At 35.5% G+C, this 17,476-nt stretch overlaps 2 protein-coding genes across 2 annotated transcripts; both read right to left on the bottom strand.

The window, feature by feature from the left end:
- Positions 1-274: 274 nt before the first annotated feature.
- Positions 275-4,753, bottom strand: LOC115997249 (actin-interacting protein 1-2-like). The gene is made up of 6 exons (XM_031236765.1): positions 4,283-4,753; positions 3,316-3,477; positions 2,371-2,557; positions 1,642-2,064; positions 927-1,334; positions 275-832 (listed from the first exon to the last, which is right to left on the bottom strand). The coding sequence occupies exons 1-6, from the start codon at positions 4,687-4,689 to the stop codon at positions 575-577; spliced, it is 1,845 nt and encodes a 614-aa protein (XP_031092625.1). The 5' UTR covers positions 4,690-4,753; the 3' UTR covers positions 275-574.
- A 685-nt stretch (positions 4,754-5,438) lies between these two features.
- LOC115995722 (uncharacterized GPI-anchored protein At4g28100-like) lies at positions 5,439-8,422 on the bottom strand. Its single transcript, XM_031234832.1, has 2 exons — positions 7,554-8,422; positions 5,439-6,051 (listed from the first exon to the last, which is right to left on the bottom strand). The coding sequence occupies exons 1-2, from the start codon at positions 8,211-8,213 to the stop codon at positions 5,698-5,700; spliced, it is 1,014 nt and encodes a 337-aa protein (XP_031090692.1). The 5' UTR covers positions 8,214-8,422; the 3' UTR covers positions 5,439-5,697.
- Positions 8,423-17,476: the final 9,054 nt, after the last annotated feature.

Here is a 17,476-nt window from a genome sequence, read left to right as displayed (position 1 = left end):
CAAATGTCTCTCTTTTTAGAGGAATGTGCCTCTATTTCAAGTTAAGGTCCAAATCTTATTGAAAATCATTGTTAGTTGAGTTGAATGTATATTTCATCATTGTTTGTTAACCAAGCTGTGTTTCATTTCCTTCTAATTGATTGAGTGTACTTTTTGCGTTAGTAACTATATTGCAGAGAATGGTAATAATTGTAATGCTGTAATCGTCATATCAATTAAAGAAATACAATGAGCCAAAAATCAAAATGTAAAAAACAAACCCTTTAAGGGAACATAAAAAATTTCTACATGAAAACTATACATAGAAAGCAAACGTTGAAACATAATTTCCAGTGGATTGACAAAAATTAGAAGGTTTGCTGTGATGCCACAGAGGAAAGCTAACTTCAAATACCCCCAACATCTCCAGGAAAACATTAATTCACTACTTCATTGATTAAAAAAAAAAAACAAAAACAAAAACAAAACAAAAAACTAGGATGTGTTCTTGGGACCAACCGCTTTCATGCTCACAATTGATCACACATCAAAAGTAATGTGCAAAGGACTGCACTTATCACCTGAGAAATCTTGATTATGGCGGGGTTAGAGTCCAAACGCGAACACAAGCATCCTCCCCAGAGCTCACAACACTATGATCATCAGTAAAAGAAAGTCCATACACCCCACCTAGATGAGCTCCCTTGATAGTAGTTCGATCAGACGGGGGCTTGCTCAATTCGTAAATGATGACATGCGTGTCTAGTGCGCCAGTTGCTACCTTAGTGCTGTCAGGGGACCATGCCAAGCAGTTTATTCTTGCAGTGTGGTATAACATATCCTTAAGCTTCATCTGCAGAAAAAAAGCGCATTAACTTTACTGAAGGTGACAAGTTTAATGTATACATAGTCCATAGAAAGCAAACTAAACACACTCTATTGAATACCTCTCGAGTGGCACGATCCCAGACAACAGCCTCTCGGTTTGCATCTGCTGAGGCGAACATGGAAACATCTGGGGAGTACCGGATCACAGTAATAGGTCCACGGTGCTTTTCCAGGATGGCCTGTTCTTTGAGAGTATTGCCTGTTACAGAGTATACGCGCAGTTTACCATCCTGGGCGCCAATAATAGCTTCAGTTCCATCTGGTGAGATTGCGCAGGCTGTCACAGTAAACCCAAGGTTGGTGGTTGACAACACATTTGTCCCGCGAAGGAGAACTACGCCTGTCTCAATCGTAACTATAGCCAGCTCGGGTGAATCAAGAGCAAGGCTCACGTCCTTTGGTTGATTTCCAACATCAACTTCATTTTCATTGCAGCATTGACCTCCTTCAAGAGATGCTCTCCAAATCTGATCCAGGCACAGAAGTCAAACGATATACTAAATCAAAGAACTAACATCATTTCCAACGACAAAACTAAGATGTGCACAATCTTTATATCTTGCTTATTATAGCCAAGCCTTGGAGGAAGTACTTCATAGTTTGTTCTAATAGAAAGAAAGGCTACAATATATTGGAGAAGACATTGCATTTTTTATAATCCTCTTGAAAAATAATTAGGAAACTAAACTTGATAAAGGTTGACAGGATTTGTCTGTACTGTGAGCAAGTATGTATCTTGCATGTAAACAAAGTAAACTTCAGAACTCTACTCACTTTATTGTTGAATCCAAATGAAGCAAGTTGTCCTCCAGCAGCTACCAAACATTTGATCTGGGAATTCACCTTCTTCTCTAATTTTCCACAGTAACCAGTGCCTTGAATCCATTTAACAATTAAATTATCGAAGCTGCTAGTTAATATAAGTTTTGGGTCACTTTTCAGCACAACTAATGAATTAGCATTCTTTAAGTGTCCAGAGAAAGACATAGGATCTTTGTCCAGATCACTTGCAGAATAGATGGAGATTGTACCACCAAGAGAAACAATTACAAGATAATCATTCTGCCAGAGACACCCAACTAGCATGTCTTCAACTCCACCAGAGCCAGGACAAGATAATGTTTTATTCACCTTCCCATTTCCATCCTCAGATATGTCCCATATTTTTGCAAACTTGTCAGCCGACACAGTTAGCACCTGAACTTACAAGAAAAAGCATGAAAAGGTATTGGCAGACGAGATAAAAATTAAAAATGGATGACTTGAGAATTACAAGGAGAGAAAGAGCAAGATATTTATGTCATTGATCCTCTTTTTATTACTGCTCTTAAAAAAAGGCATCGAAGAACGAAAGTGAGAAAAAATAACATGCTGAATGTACACATGGAGCATGTTTTGCAAAATAGTGGAAAGCACATTAGCATACTTCTGATTTCAATGGCCTTAGATTTAATTTGTTCTAAGTTCTTAGCAAGCTCTAAAAATAAAAAGCATTGAAATTACCTGTTTACTATCGGGGCTCCAAGTTACAGCATATATACTGCCTTGGTGACCATCTTCAGAAGATAACTCGCCCATTTTTTCTCCTGTTTTGGCATCATAGAGTATGCCCTTCTTGTCAGAGCTTACACTAATGAATTTGTTACCATCCGGAGAGAACCGCAAACAGTTAACAAAATTTGAATGATGTCTGCAGTTGAAAACCGACAATTAATAAACTCAATTGAGTGTGAGATTAAAATGGCCTCACTCACTTAGCATGAAATAATCCAAGTTGTAGGGTTCAAAGACTAGCCAGTAATATTACATTTTGTTGAATGTGAGCTGAAATTAAAAATCTCCTTTAGTTTTCTTTTCACTTGACATAGCCTTGCTTATATTAAAAAGGAAGATTGATCATGATTCATGAACAATGAAACTACATTGGTGACTCAACTTTACTAGAAGGCTTGTTTCCCCTTACCTTTTCCTTCTGATATCACCCTGTAACTCACAAGAAGTATATTTAAGCATGTAACTCTAAGCTGGGCATCTAGGCAATATGCATAACCAATATTTCTGAAAGTTCTTTCCTTCATTCCAAGTTGATTCAATAAATGTAAAAGTAAATGTCTATTAGGTAAGTGGTTCACAACCATACTATGAAACCATATCTAAGACAAAATGAATAAGCAATCCTCTCTCAGTCCAGAACCAGTGATGTCGCCTACTAATACAATAGCCATTCATTCTGGCAGTCAATTTTTGGCTTTCAATTTTATTCATCAAAGATTTTGGTGGCACTCAGTTGATTGACAGCTACATGCACTTCTAAGCAATTGGACTAAAGATTCAATCCCAAAACAAAAATGCATAGATTCTTGTCATCTTAATAATTTTCATTTTAGCTATACATAAAGGGGAAGACCTAGAAAAGCTCTGATTATCACAATGGGAAGGATAAGAAACCTTAGAGATTGCTTGAACTTAAAAGGTGGTCCTTCATAAAAGTTCACCAAGAAATCTTCTCCACACGATGCAATACGGAAAGGTCTTGTCGGCTTAAATGAACAACTCAGAACTCTCCTTGAGTGGCCATCAAATTCTCCCACGTTTGAACCTGAATCCCACCTATGAATATAGTTCATAAAGAAGGAAACCAAACTTTGTTAATGATTCAACAATGTCTATAGAGAAACTCAAACAAGTTATTCCAAAATGTTAATAAGATACAACAAGAGAGAATTAGTACAAGTTCCATGCAGAACAACATAGATTATAAACAACATTAAAACATAAACTCACTTAGAGAGAGTAACATGTGCAAAAAAAAATGTTCCATGGCTCATCCAGTCATCCTTCTAGCATATGATTAATGATTGAATGGTTTCTTTGTTATCTCAACTGGTTTTGGCTTTAGTGTAAGACATGCAAAATACGCTCTGGAAATGCTTCATATACAGTACATACTGCCATTTCTAATAAGAGTATTTAAAAGGACTCTTATGGCACTGGTCACTGGTCCTCCCACCTAACGATAGTTGAGTCAGGGTGATTTAATCTCCACTATCCGGTCGGTTCAGAGTGTGGGCCCGGGACTAGGAGATTTCGCCGCCTTTTGTGTGTTCAGTAGGCAGCATTTGAAAAACTAGAGTAAGGTTCGAAACTGGTAACGATAGTAGGGGATTACGCTCAAAGTGACAGATTCAGTTACCGGATTACGCTCAAAGTGACAGATTCCTTGTGCACAGGCATTTGGCCCTTGTCTATCGAGCTATTGAGCTACCATGATTTACATCCTCTCAAACGCTCTGTTGGATCGGTGTATAGAGTCTTTGCAATTGGAGATTCAACATTTTATGAAAAATATTTAAAAGGATTCCCAAAATATAACGTTCAGTTCCATGATTATTAAATGAAATACAAACTCACTCACATGAAGGCGCGTACGAACGATTTGCCCTTTCCATCACCGCAGGCAACGATACGCATTCCATCGGGGGACCACTGGAGATCATCGATACGGCCGGAGAGCACTCGGTACTCGTTTTTGAGAACGAATTCATTGCGGGTGCCCCAGATGCGGACGATGCCGGAGATATCGCCAGAGGCGATCCACTCACTGTTGGGGGAGTAGCGGGCGACGGTGACATTGTAGGCGTGCTCGGCGTAGACGGCGACCTGGAGCGGGCGATCGAGGCGCCAGAGAATCACGGATCGCCCGTTGCAGAAAAGGACGGAATTCGATTTCGGATCTCCGGAGATGAGGATTCCCCGCCCACGCTCCGTCGACGGCACGCAAGCGTACGTCTCCTTCAGCTCCGTTTTCATGCAGCTCAGCATTGTGAAACAGTTTCCAAACTCGCCGGTGACGATACGATCACGAAATCAGAACGAAAATGATAAAATTGAAACAAAATTTTGTTATCATTAAATTATTATCACTAATAATCGGATTTAATCATGAATTTCTCCAAGCCAAACAGATGTCAACAGTCAATTTAATCATGAATTTTTCCAACTTTTCTTAATTTTTTTCCTTCGCTTTTATTCTAAATTATTAAAATTAAATACAATTAGTTATTTTTCCCGCCAAAATGAACTGATTTTTTTTTTTTTTTTAATTTTACAGAAACTGCTACTGTGCTTATAATAGGTCCGTAGATTTTTACTGAAACTGCTACCGGTGCTTATTGGTCCACCGAAGATTGAGTGATATAAACTTAATTAATAACTCGGGAATTATTGGGCCAAAGCCCCTGGAACAAGTACAACATTTTGTCTTTCGAAAATGTGACGATATAATAAAGAAATAAAATTGTTTCCTGACCTCTCATATGTACATGTTAGGTGGAAGTGGGTGTATGGCAAAATCCAACAATCGTGACTTAGAAAATTATTGGATGGAAGCCTGAAGGGAAAATTATAACATATTTTCTCTAAAAAATGTAATGGTATAATAAAGAAATGAAATTACTCCTCGCGCCGTGCGTCCTTTGCTAAGTGTAAAAACTGTGTAATTATGACGGATAGTGGGAAGAAAATTGTTGGACGAAAGCCAGTAAAAGACCAACAGTCTCTCGAAAGGGGTATAGCTAGACAGTGCTTATAAGCACCAAATGAAATGGTTTTCGCCATGAGCACAAGACATGAAGTTTGCAGAAACAATAAAATTTACAGCAGCAAGTTTAGGACTACAACAGCAAATCTGCAGTTGCTGAATGAGCCAAAAGGTTGCAATTTCACTAGCACTAGTACTAATTCAAAAGAACAAAAAAAATACAACCCGAAGCAGATTCATCCTACGTCGTGAGGAAGCAAGAACTATGATATGAAGGTGAGAAGCAGAGATTACGATTTTCTAAAATGGGGAAATGAAATCACGAGAGGTATGTAAAACAGAAGCAGAGGGAAAATGCAGGAGTAGCGTGATATTTGCAGAATAGCAGAAGAAGATTGATTGTTGATTTGTGACGAGTCGACTGCAAGGGGCATGCCATCGCTGTTGAGGGTGCAGGAACGGGGACCAGAACCCTCGTCGGTGCTCATCATTAGGGCTCTCAAGACCGCAGACACTGTATGAAAATATGCAGATCGGTTTTTGTTGAGAAGCCATGTTAGACCCATCAGCTGGCAATCTTTGCTGAGCATTTTAGCTGTCCTGTCCTCCGATTTGCTCGTGTTTCTGGCTTTAACCTCGCCAAGCTGCACAAACCAATACAGATCAGATATTCAGATGCATGAGCGCATTTGAGCCCTTTTAGAAACTAGTAATCCTTAGCTAATACAAACGCCTAAACAAATGAAGAAAGATAAATGCTCAAAACGTTGAGATATATATGGATGTAACAAGTAACAGCCCTGAAAATTACCATGACAACAAACACAATCAAATTTGACATTTCTACTATAGATAGCAATGATGTAGAAACAAAACTTTGCTCTACAAAAGGTCTCCTGTTTGGGTGGGGATTATACTTGTAGGCCATAGCAAATTACTATCGCATTTGGGAATTTACTTGATTAGGAAGGTAAATGCACGAAATAGTCGTTTCCAGCATTTGACCATAGTAGCTCCATGAAAATGTATTCCTTACCAAATAGTCAGCAGATGACGAAGCAAGGTGAACTATGTGTTACTGATCATTCATGCAACAATCTCGACACCTTTCATGTGCTCGCTATAACAGGAAAAGATCCTATAAAAGTCATGTTTTTACAATATGGGGGTGCTATTTAGGCCACTCAACATCATTGCTTGTACTAATAGACACAATAACATGGTGCAAATAAATGAAGAAAGCAACTAGTCTAGCTCCCAAGCTCAGGTTCAGACCAGCTAAGCTGTTGAAAAACAATATTAAAGTCCCCAACTCAAGTTCTCATCTTATCAAGAGGCGCAATTAAACCTCTAGTCCTCTCTCCACCAAACTAGGGACCTAGAAAATGAATGTTTCATGAATATATCTTCCTTAAAATGGAGCTGCGCATGATGAACACTCGTGACTATGCAACCATCAAAAGCCACAAGTTTTATGCTCTTCTACTCGAATGGTAGCTCAGTTAGTTCCTGGGTGGTAGATTCTGAGCAAGGACACAGAATCCAGCCCGATAACATTAGCTACAGTGTGAGAGGTACACCCAATGTGGTGGACACCGAGTAGGTCCTCCCACTTAATGGATAGCTGAGTCACCGTGATTTAACCATCCACTGTCCTGTCGGGCCGGGGTGTGAGAGTTACACCCAATATGGGTGGACACCGAGCAGGTCCTCCCACTTAATGGGTAGCTGAGTCACCATGATTTAGCCATCCACTGTCCTCTTGGGCCGGGGTGTGAGAGTTACACCCAATGTGGGTGGACACCGAGCAAGTCCTCCTACTTAATGGGTAGCTGAGTCACCATGATTTAGCCCTCCACTCCACTGTCCTGTCGGGCCGGGGTGTGGGGTGAGGTTTATGTACTTATGCTTGTATCTTACTCCACCATAATCATGGCAAATTGGCAAGCAAATAAAACACACTTTCCCAACCACCCACATTGCATCAATCTCTCCATTTCCACTCCCATATCACACATCAAAGCTTTAGAATTCTACTGCTACACAGTCTTAACATTAAACGAACAATCTTGATTATGATTTGAGGAGAAACAAATAGGACAGAGCAAATAAATGGAGGAGGGAAGGGGGGGTTTAGAGAACTTACAGAATGCAGAGTTTTCAAGCACTTAGAACAGCCTGCAAGACTAGAAAACCCATTTGGGGAATTACCCAAGCAATTCTTCTCCAGCATCTTCACACGCTCATCGCCCACCAATTTCCCGTCTGGATTTACAGTAAAACTTTGTGGGCAGCTGAGAGGATGAACCCTAATGCCGCAATAGCAATACACCATATCACACGTCTCATTGGGCTTCACCAATTCAATGCCTCTGCTCCCCATTGCCTTCTCCAGCGAGTCCACGCAGGTCTCCGAGTCGTCAGGGAGCACCGGCATATCAAACGTCGCCGTTTTGGGGATCCTAGCTGTGGCAGCGCGGCGGAGCGCGGTTCTGGAATAGGCAGAGTAGAGCCAGGCGGCCAGCACGGGGCAGCAACGGGTCCGGTGGAGCTGACCCGGATAAGCATTCGACCCGCATGCAGACTTGATCCCGTGGAACAGCTCCTCCGAGAGGTCTAGCGGGCAGGCGGCGTCGGAGGACTGCTCCGGGATGGCCGGGATCGTGGTCGGCGGCGATGGGTTGGGTAAGAATGTCTGGGTTTGAACCTTATCCGGGTCTGGAAAACCCGGAATGGCCATCAAAACGGGTATGATAGTAAGAAAAAGGAAAGTGAAGAAGGCGAAGAAAACATGGTTGAAGAACATGGCTTTGGTAATGATAGAAGTGATGGGAAGAGATGGAAATGAGAGTGGGTGTTGGGTTTAGTGAGAGTGTATTATATGGAGCAGATAAGATCCAGTAGATGACAGAAATGGTAGATGATTGTGTTGATGGTGAAGGGTGAATTGGTGAAAGGGTGATGAGTGAGGAAGAAAAAGCAAGTAGGAGATTAACAATTTTTTATTGTGTAATGAAGAAGAGAAGCTTTGGGTGTATATCTAAGCTTAATGCATGTTCAATACCACCTCTCTTTTTCAAACACCCCTCCCCCCCCCCTCTTCCCCCTTTAATATACTAGAATCTGATCAGTAAGCTGATTTTAATGGGCTAATTACATGATTTGCAATTTACTCTGCATGACTCTAAGGGTTGGGTCCTATAGGCTTAGGATTAGTTCGGCGAAACTGGAATCACATAAAATTTTTTATTTGAGTATATAACTATAATGCATGACATTGTTTATTCGACGGCTAGAATTAATGACTAAATCATAAAAGAAATTACTGTAGTCAAAAACTAAATTGAGTATTAACTCGTCCAAAATGTGATATGATATGCATGTTATCATATGAATAATAAGTGTAAAATTTGGTCAATGTTTACTATATACGAAAACTCTAACTCCTTGAAACTTGTCTGAAAATGTTTCCATGTTATTTCTTAATAGAACAAAAATTTTGTAGAAAAATTGAAGGCATTTCATAATTAACTAAAAAGTCATAAACCCATTTTATCGTAAAGTAATTGATGTGCATATTATATATAAATAATAAACGTGACAGTGAGTTTCTCACATCACTCAAAATAAATAAATGTATACTCCAATAATTAATTTAAACTTTTAGTTGAGACTGAACACATTAAACGCTTTACGTATATAATCAACCAACATAATATCTTACATGCTTTTCATCTATTACTTAATAGCCCAAAAATCAAAATATAAAATGTCATTATAATTGAAGAAATTAGAACTCATATTATCCCTATATAATAACTACATTTTACTTACAATAATGTAATCTAAGCTTGTTAGACTATCAAAATCTTACATACTTTTCATCTATTACTCAATTATTTTTACAAGAGTTACATATAACCATAAATATAACTAAGATTTTACAATAATGAGATCTTTTTTACTTGCCTGATGCACATTTCTTCAAAAAAGCATATGTTTGTGCTACCAAGCATAAAGTACTGCTTAATTATGCTAATGCATTATACTGCTCACTTTTTTGTCAAGATCAAATTAATATATACTTTACTTGGAAATCCACCGCCGCTAGTCAAATGTGCGTTTTGGGTGAAATTCACATTGTGATCCTAATCAACAAAGGATTATAATTAGGTAAAGCGGTCTAGATTACCCATAGTTGATCGATTCAAACCAAGAAGTCCAATAGACAGTTCCCCACGAGAAATCAAATTTGAAACCTTGTAGTTATCATGTTAATTGTTTGACCAACTTGATTGTTTGACCAACTTGGCTGGAGTTGCCGTATATATACTATGCACTGATCATCTTGACTAGTGAGACATGAAATTCATAATTAGTCTAACAGACATCATTGGGCCTGTCAAGTTCAATCTAATACAGTGTACTAATCAGCTTGATTAGTGATATATTACACATGAAATCCATAATTATCCTAAGAGATCAGACATCATTGCTCTTAGCTTGCATGTTTTTCCAATAATTTTTTTTTTGTTCTGTACAGTCCAAATTAGGTTGGTAAGCAATCACAGTCAAGGTAAACTATATATGTTGCTTTTCCTAGGACTGGTGGCCACAAGATTACAGTACCAAAAGATCTAACTTACTTTTTTAACCTTTTCTTGTACTTATTGTTGTGCATTTTTTTTTATTTACCCTAGCTATATATAATATATTTACCAAGAAAATATATACAGTAATATTATATTATATTATATTCCATTTGCAAGTGCTGCAAAGATCCAGTTGTGCACACAGTATTGTGATGTATGTTCAATTGTGCAGGCTCCATCAGTGCCATGCAAATACGGGCAAAACACCGAACTGTTCTCAACTAGTTGCAATTCACATGCAAATTAAAGTTGGAAGGACAATAAATAAATAAATAAGAGCAAATTTATATGGAGTTTGCAATTTTATATTCACAGTAGATATATTCGCAGTAGGACTCTTTGTATGGACACAGTAAATTTTAGGACTCTTTGTATTCTTATAAATACACATCTTTCTATTTTGTAAATTGAATTATTCAATAATAAAATTTTTCTTAGAATTATTGTTCTCATATGGTATCAACAGACCTAACGATTCATGACTGCGGCTGCCAACCCGATCTACTACCACGGCCGTCGCCTCCAAATTGCACCGCAGCACCCATTGGCGGGTGACTCTGCATCTTCCTCTCGCATCATATGAACTATTTCCTACCCATCCCCAATTATTAAGTCGGAAAACTCAACTTATTCCTTTGTTTCGCAGGCAAAATGTCAGTAGATACCTTGATGGCATGTTACCGGCATGTTACCGTGTCCAACTTCTTTCATTCAGGGCTCCGGATGGATGTTCCGTGATAGCCAATCTTGCGGCTCAAGATTGGGTTCATTGATTCTTCTATTTTGTCCATGCTCATTAAGTTATGTATGTTAAATGGGACATACCACGTCCTGAGCTTTGCGGCAAACTATTGAAGTTGCGTTTGGGTCATTCTCTCGGGCCAGTTCTTTGTGTCTCATTAGTCAGTTACAATCCAAGGGGATTCCACATTTCCACGATGAGTGAGTATCTTGACAAAGCCAATGTTTTGATTGGATTACTTGTTGAAATGGGGTCGTCGATTAGTTAGGATGAACCTAATCTCTATCTGCTCAAGGGCATTTACCTTGAGTATCGCGCAATGGTCTCCTCATTAATCACCAAGGAACTTGTGATGATTGATCAACTCAACGACTATCTCACTGCACATCTGTAAAGAGTAAAGACGGTACATCTCTCTTTGGTTGTTCCCCTAGCCCCACTACCAGCACTTGTTACACATAGAAACAAATCACCCCCTAGCCCCACCACCAGCACTTGTTACACATAGAAACAAATCACACTTGTTACACAGAGAAACAAATCACTGCCTCTCAACAAGAACGCACTACTAATCAACCTTGTGATAGTGGTCGTGAAAATAGACGAAATTGTGGTCATAGCTACGTTTCAAAGTGTCAAATCTACAATAACCTTGGTCATACTACCCTACAATGTTACTGGAGATATTTACGAGCCCTCATTCCTCAAGTAAATATGATTTATGTTGATGATCTAGCCATCACCCCATTCTCTCAGTACTGCCTCCTTGACACTAGTGTTACACACCATGCCACTCAAGACTCATCTTCATTACAGTATGTGGAAGAGTACACGGGAAACAACACTCTTCAAGTTGGTAATGGTGTAAGTTTGAATATTTCAAGTATTGTAGACACTTTTATATCCTCTTCCTCGCATTCCATTCAATTACAAAATGTGTTATATGTTCCTAATCTAACCAGCCCTCTTCTATCTATCAAATGTTTTGCCACCGACAATAATTAGCCAGCATCTGCTGTGACTTCATAACCTTGTGGAGTATTGAAGAAAACGTAGGTAATAAGGGAATGACAGCAATTGGTTGAGCCTCACCAACCAAGATCTTTGATTCCTAAGACATTTAATTAGTATGTACTGCATGCTTTACTATTCAACCGATTCCATCACGTTAAGTGGTGGCTCCTACTTAATAACAACAATATTTTTTTTTGTTCAATCTCCTCTGTTATGTCAAATGCAAAATGTTTAGTACAATAGCAATTTCATACAAACTAGATTTCATGATTGATTCCTCCAGAGTTGGAAAATTTGTCGAGCCTTCAAATGTTTTTTTGATTGGGCAAATTAGGTTGAAGGTAGTGTGCAATTGTGCATCATTGGCTCCCTTTAGCTTAGCCATCTCCCAAATATAAGTGAAGGAGATACGCCGATGATATGATTTTTCCTCTTCTCTATCATTTCTTTTGGTATATTTTCAACATTCAATTTATGCAAGTAATGCATACTCATTCTTCTGACGCTATATATTCATGTTTGCAACTCATACAACAAAGCCAACAACTTTAAATCCAATATAATTTTGAAACTGAAACAACAATATAATCACTCAAAAATAACAATACTATTGTTTTTTTTAAAGGATAACAATAATATTGTTGACCTATTTTAAATTCAAATATGTTCTTTTTTGCAAACTAGCACCAGTAACCCAATTGCACATAAGACACTACAAATGCCCCCACTCCCCCACCCCCATATATAATGTATATATATTATATATATCAAAATTTAATCAAAGGTTAATTTGGCTTAGATGGAAAGGCCATTATTTCCAACCAATATCAAATGGTTAGTTGTTGAACCCTAAAGCATTTAATTTTGTTTTCAAATTTTTTAATACCAAGAGTGAGAATTTTAATTGAATTTTTTTATTTGTAACATTTGTGACTTCTTATCTTTTTTATTTTATTTTATTTTATTTTTATTTTTTAAATATTAATAGTGAGATGAATGATTTATAATGTGTCTTACATTCAAACTATTTTATCAAATTAATTATGTTTTAAATATTTTTATTTTGATGTATTTTGATTTTTCATCACTAGTCACCAATATTTATGATGCAGTATCTAAGTTTTTTAATTTTTTTTTCAAAATATCTTGTTACTTTTAATTTTTCGCCCCCGCTGGAGAAGATTTCTATATCCGCCACTGCTACCAACAAAAAGAAGAAATTACAAAGACGATCACAAACCTATCCAAAAGCAAATTAACAAAACTTAGAGTAATTCCAGCCAAAAGTAATGTATACTACCTTATATCATATCAAATAAAATAAGTGTTTAGATAATTGTTTTTAGAAAAGTACAAACATTAATGTTGATGTCAACTATAATGAACTTCTCTTATATAATATATACTTTGAATTACTTATTTAAATACTTATTTAAATAAAAACATTGTGCATTAAATCAGTCGCATAATGAACATGTAAAAATTAGTATAATCTATATGCAATGTGTCAAAAATATTATAAAAGTTCATATTAAATTTAATTGATAATCACCACGATGGTGGATGTAATATTAAAAATCCCCAACTAACACTTGTAGTTGGTCTTGCAAGAGCCAAAGAATTTAGGTTTGTTGGTCATTTCTCATTACTCATTTGGCTGAAAGTTGTTAGGGTCACAAGATTCACATTAAGATATATCACGATATTCCTTTCTTGCTCTGTTTCTTGGATACAAGACATAGAACTACCATATTTAATGTTGTGCATATGACTATATGAGCATATCCTATGTCGCACATTAATATCGTAATGTTTTATATTAATTTAATTAATTGCATATGAATTGACTAATTACATTTAAAATTAAAGTTAAAATTAAAATTATTATTCATGGATTGAGACATTACTATGCATGAACAATCTTCTTCCAAAAGGTTGAATCTTAATCCTAAGAGCCCCATGTCCCAACCCAACAAAGCATGTGAAAAGAGGTAAATCACGGTAACTTAATGCCTCAGCAAACATGGCCAAATGTTAATGCGCACAAGAGATCTTGCCCACTTTGAACAATCTTAGTGAGGTGTATATGTTGATTTTTATTTGTAATTCTCATTATTTAATGTGTTGCATTTAGTTGTTGGGATGGACTAATTAATAAATTGCTAGCAAGCCAAAGACCTTGTGGTCTAGTGACACCTGGTTTACATTCCCACATGGAAGGAAGTGGGTTCGAGCCTCAATGGAGGCAACGGTTGACATCAACATCTATATTAATTTTCAAGTTCATCATGAAGTGGTTCATATTAAATTTTAAATTTTAATTTTAAATTTTGTTTAGATCCATTACAAATAAATCCTATGGTTACCAAGCTAACAACTCGATCAATTTGACTGAGATTACCACTTTGTCATTATTGATTTTATTTATTTTTTATTACAAGTAGTATTGTGATATATGGCTTTGTTTGACAAAACTTTTAACTTATTTTAAACTATAGACAAATTATAAATTAAACTTTGTTTGGTAAAAATCCCAAAGCTTAAAATAAATTTTATTTTAACTTATTTTGAAACGCTATAAACATAGTTTTTTTAGTTATAACTCATAAACTACTCATTATTACTTTTATTTTTATCTATATATCAATAATTTAGCTTTTCTTTCCTCCACTACTTTTTTTTAAAAAAAATTCCGTTTTCTTCTCTATTATTCTTCTTTTTCCCTTCTCATTTCCTCCTTTGTAAAAATTATATTTTATGACATTTAATAATAAATTTGTCAACTACTAGTCTACTACTACTATTCTTCTTTTTCCCTTCTCATTTCCTCCTTTGTAAAAAATTATATTTTATGACATTCAATCATAAATTTGTCAACTACTACTACTAGCATTTTGTATGCGCGATGGGCAAATTTTTCCCACCCAAAGTTAAGGACGTTTTAGTAATATTAAATATTTGAACAAAAATGTCATTTAAAATTAGTATTTAAAAACTTTAAATAATTGTTTCCAAAAAAAAAAAACTTTAAATAATTAATTACACTTTCCTTTTAAAAAATCTAAAAAGTTATAATTATCATATTTTACACCTATAAATACAATGGAAACGTAACTATGTTTAGAATCTTTATTCCTCCTTTCTGATGATTCACCTTCAAAGCAATCTTCATCTTGTCCATCTACGGATGCTCCTGTAATTCGGAAAAACAAATGAAGACCATTGCGGGAAGGAGCTCCCCTTGGTATATATACAGATTGCAGAATCTGCAAACGTGTACTAGCCCGTGAAAGCCTAATGACAAACCTCACAAAATATCAAAGCATAAAAAATGAGACTCTATACACTGTAATAGGTAACAAATGAATTGTATATTGCAACGATCAATGCACAAGTCATATACGTACTTCCCAACGATCTATGTATGTATGTAATGATCAATGCACAACTTGTATACTTTAGAACTCATTTCAGTTTTCCTTTTGAAATTTCAACCCGTATATATGATATGTAACGATGTATGTATGTAATTATTATGGTAAATGTAATTGCATAGAATGTTTCTATGTTTCTAATTATTTTGAAAGTCAAACTCGTATGTAATAAAAAAATTATTAAAAATATTTAAATTAATGAAAGTAATTAAAGAGTATTTAAATGGTAATAAAATTATATTTATAATAAAAAAATCAATTTTAGTTATTGATATATGCAAATCTTCTAAATATTAATATTTTCAATAATTAAAATAATTTCATTATTATACTAATTAAAAAATTAATTATAATTAAGCTAATAATGAAATTAAGGAATTAAGTAAAATAAGGAAATAATTATAATTAAGCTAATAATATAGAATAAGAAATTAACGAATTGAAAATAATTATAGAGTATTTAAATGGTAATAAAATTATCTTTATAATCAAAAAATCATTTTTTAGTTAATGAATATATGCAAAATTTTCAAAATATTAATATTTTCAATAAATAAAATATTTTTAAAATAATCATAATAATGATAATTAATACTATAAAAAATATTTAATACAAAATATTTAAATGGTAATAAAATTGTCTTTATAATCAACAAACAGGCTAATTAAAAAATTGTCTTTAATATAAGTGTTTGATTGTCTTTATAATCAACTAACAGGCTAATTAAAGACAATTTTATTCACTACTCAAACACTTATATTGAATAAATGCAATCAGGTTAATTTGATTAATTAGCTTTTGTACAGCTTATTGCTCTAAAACACTAAAATTCAAAAATCTACTCAAAGCAGCTTTTTCAATAAGCTTTTTGAGAAAGTCTTTTTACAGGTAATTAGTTATCAGCTAGCTAATTTACCAAACATTTTTCTACAATCAACTAATGTTATTAACTAGTCAAACCACTAACCCAATCAACTAACAACTATTTACTAAACACCCAATGAGTTATAAGTAATAGTAGTGAGTAATGTTTTGATTTTTGAGTAGTGAAATTTGTGTGTTTTAAAAATAGTAGTGAATTTGATATGAGAGCGTTAATTCAATAATAGACTATTAAAAATATCTATAATGGGTAAGTTTTGTACTTAAAAAATTATTAATTAATTAGTTATTATATAAAATATGCATATAAAGTATAAACTTATTCATTACTCCAATAATAATAATAATAATAATAATAATAATAATAATAAGGGAAGTAATTCAAGCATTTTTGGTTGGTGTGCATCCCACGTGCGAATACGCCAACAAAAGGGCTAAGCAAAGAGTTAGTAAAGAAGTCGTCATGACTCACGATGAATGGAACTAAAACCCTTAGACTAAGAATTCTAAAATGGATACCCAACTTAGCTGGCGTTTAGATTCAATGGGACAACTAAATTATGGACGAAACGTGTCATTGTGGGGGTCTCAAGCTCCTAACCATTCCTCGTTGAAATAGTCACTCCCACATGAGGTTAGCATGCTTATACGCTTTAATGATTCAAACTCCCGGTTGACATAAGTGGAGTATGCGGGATACTTGAAAAAGAATTACATATGTGAGAGAGAAGTGTGGTTGCTTGAAAGGAGAATTGATTAGGTTCAATTCTTTAGAAACTCTTGTAGGATCATGGATGATGTTTTTTGGCCAAAGTGGGCTCGCTCACCCATGAGAACATGACGAGGTTGGAAGGTTCTTGTTTAAGATATACCACCGTTTACACAAACGGCAATGTGGTTCAAAGACATTGTATTCTACCAGACATCTAGTAAAGTAAATATATTTTTACAAGGGAATGCTCAAAGGGCAACACCTACGTATCCTATGCAAGGATCAACCATTGAACACAGTTGTCGTTTTCAGTCCCGAAAATCAATTTTCATTCATGTGGGGGATTGTTGGAATTGAAATTTTCGCAAAAATGTCGTTTTAAGTGGCTATGTTGTTGTACAAATATCAATGAGCTTCATTTTCGATTTGTGTTGGGTTAAAATAGATTTAGGTTCTCCTAAGTGAGACAAAAAAAAAATTGATACTATATTGTACGCTCAAAATAAACAATTGGTAAATGAGAAAATGATTCTCAAAGTATACCTATTTGATTTGGAAAAATAGAGATGGAATGCTTGGAAGAAGCCTTTTGTCCCACATTGGAAAAGGGACGTGGGTTTGCACTAGTATAA

This window comes from Ipomoea triloba, chromosome 11 (assembly GCF_003576645.1).
Source record: "Ipomoea triloba cultivar NCNSP0323 chromosome 11, ASM357664v1".
NCBI lineage: Eukaryota > Viridiplantae > Streptophyta > Magnoliopsida > Solanales > Convolvulaceae > Ipomoea > Ipomoea triloba.
The sequence above is the reverse complement of the archived record's forward strand: the minus strand, read 5'-3'. Positions and strand labels throughout refer to the sequence as shown.

Coding starts and splice junctions, on each gene's coding strand:
- LOC115997249 (XM_031236765.1), bottom strand. CDS start 4,689: ATGCTGAGCTGCATGAAAACGGAGCTGAAGGAGACGTACGCTTGCGTG. Junction 3,478..4,282: donor TCGTTCGTACGCGCCTTCAT/GTGAGTGAGTTT, acceptor CTATATTCATAG/GTGGGATTCAGGTTCAAACG. Junction 1,335..1,641: donor CATTTGGATTCAACAATAAA/GTGAGTAGAGTT, acceptor TGCCTGGATCAG/ATTTGGAGAGCATCTCTTGA.
- LOC115995722 (XM_031234832.1), bottom strand. CDS start 8,213: ATGTTCTTCAACCATGTTTTCTTCGCCTTCTTCACTTTCCTTTTTCTT. Junction 6,052..7,553: donor GCTTGAAAACTCTGCATTCT/GTAAGTTCTCTA, acceptor TGGTTTGTGCAG/CTTGGCGAGGTTAAAGCCAG.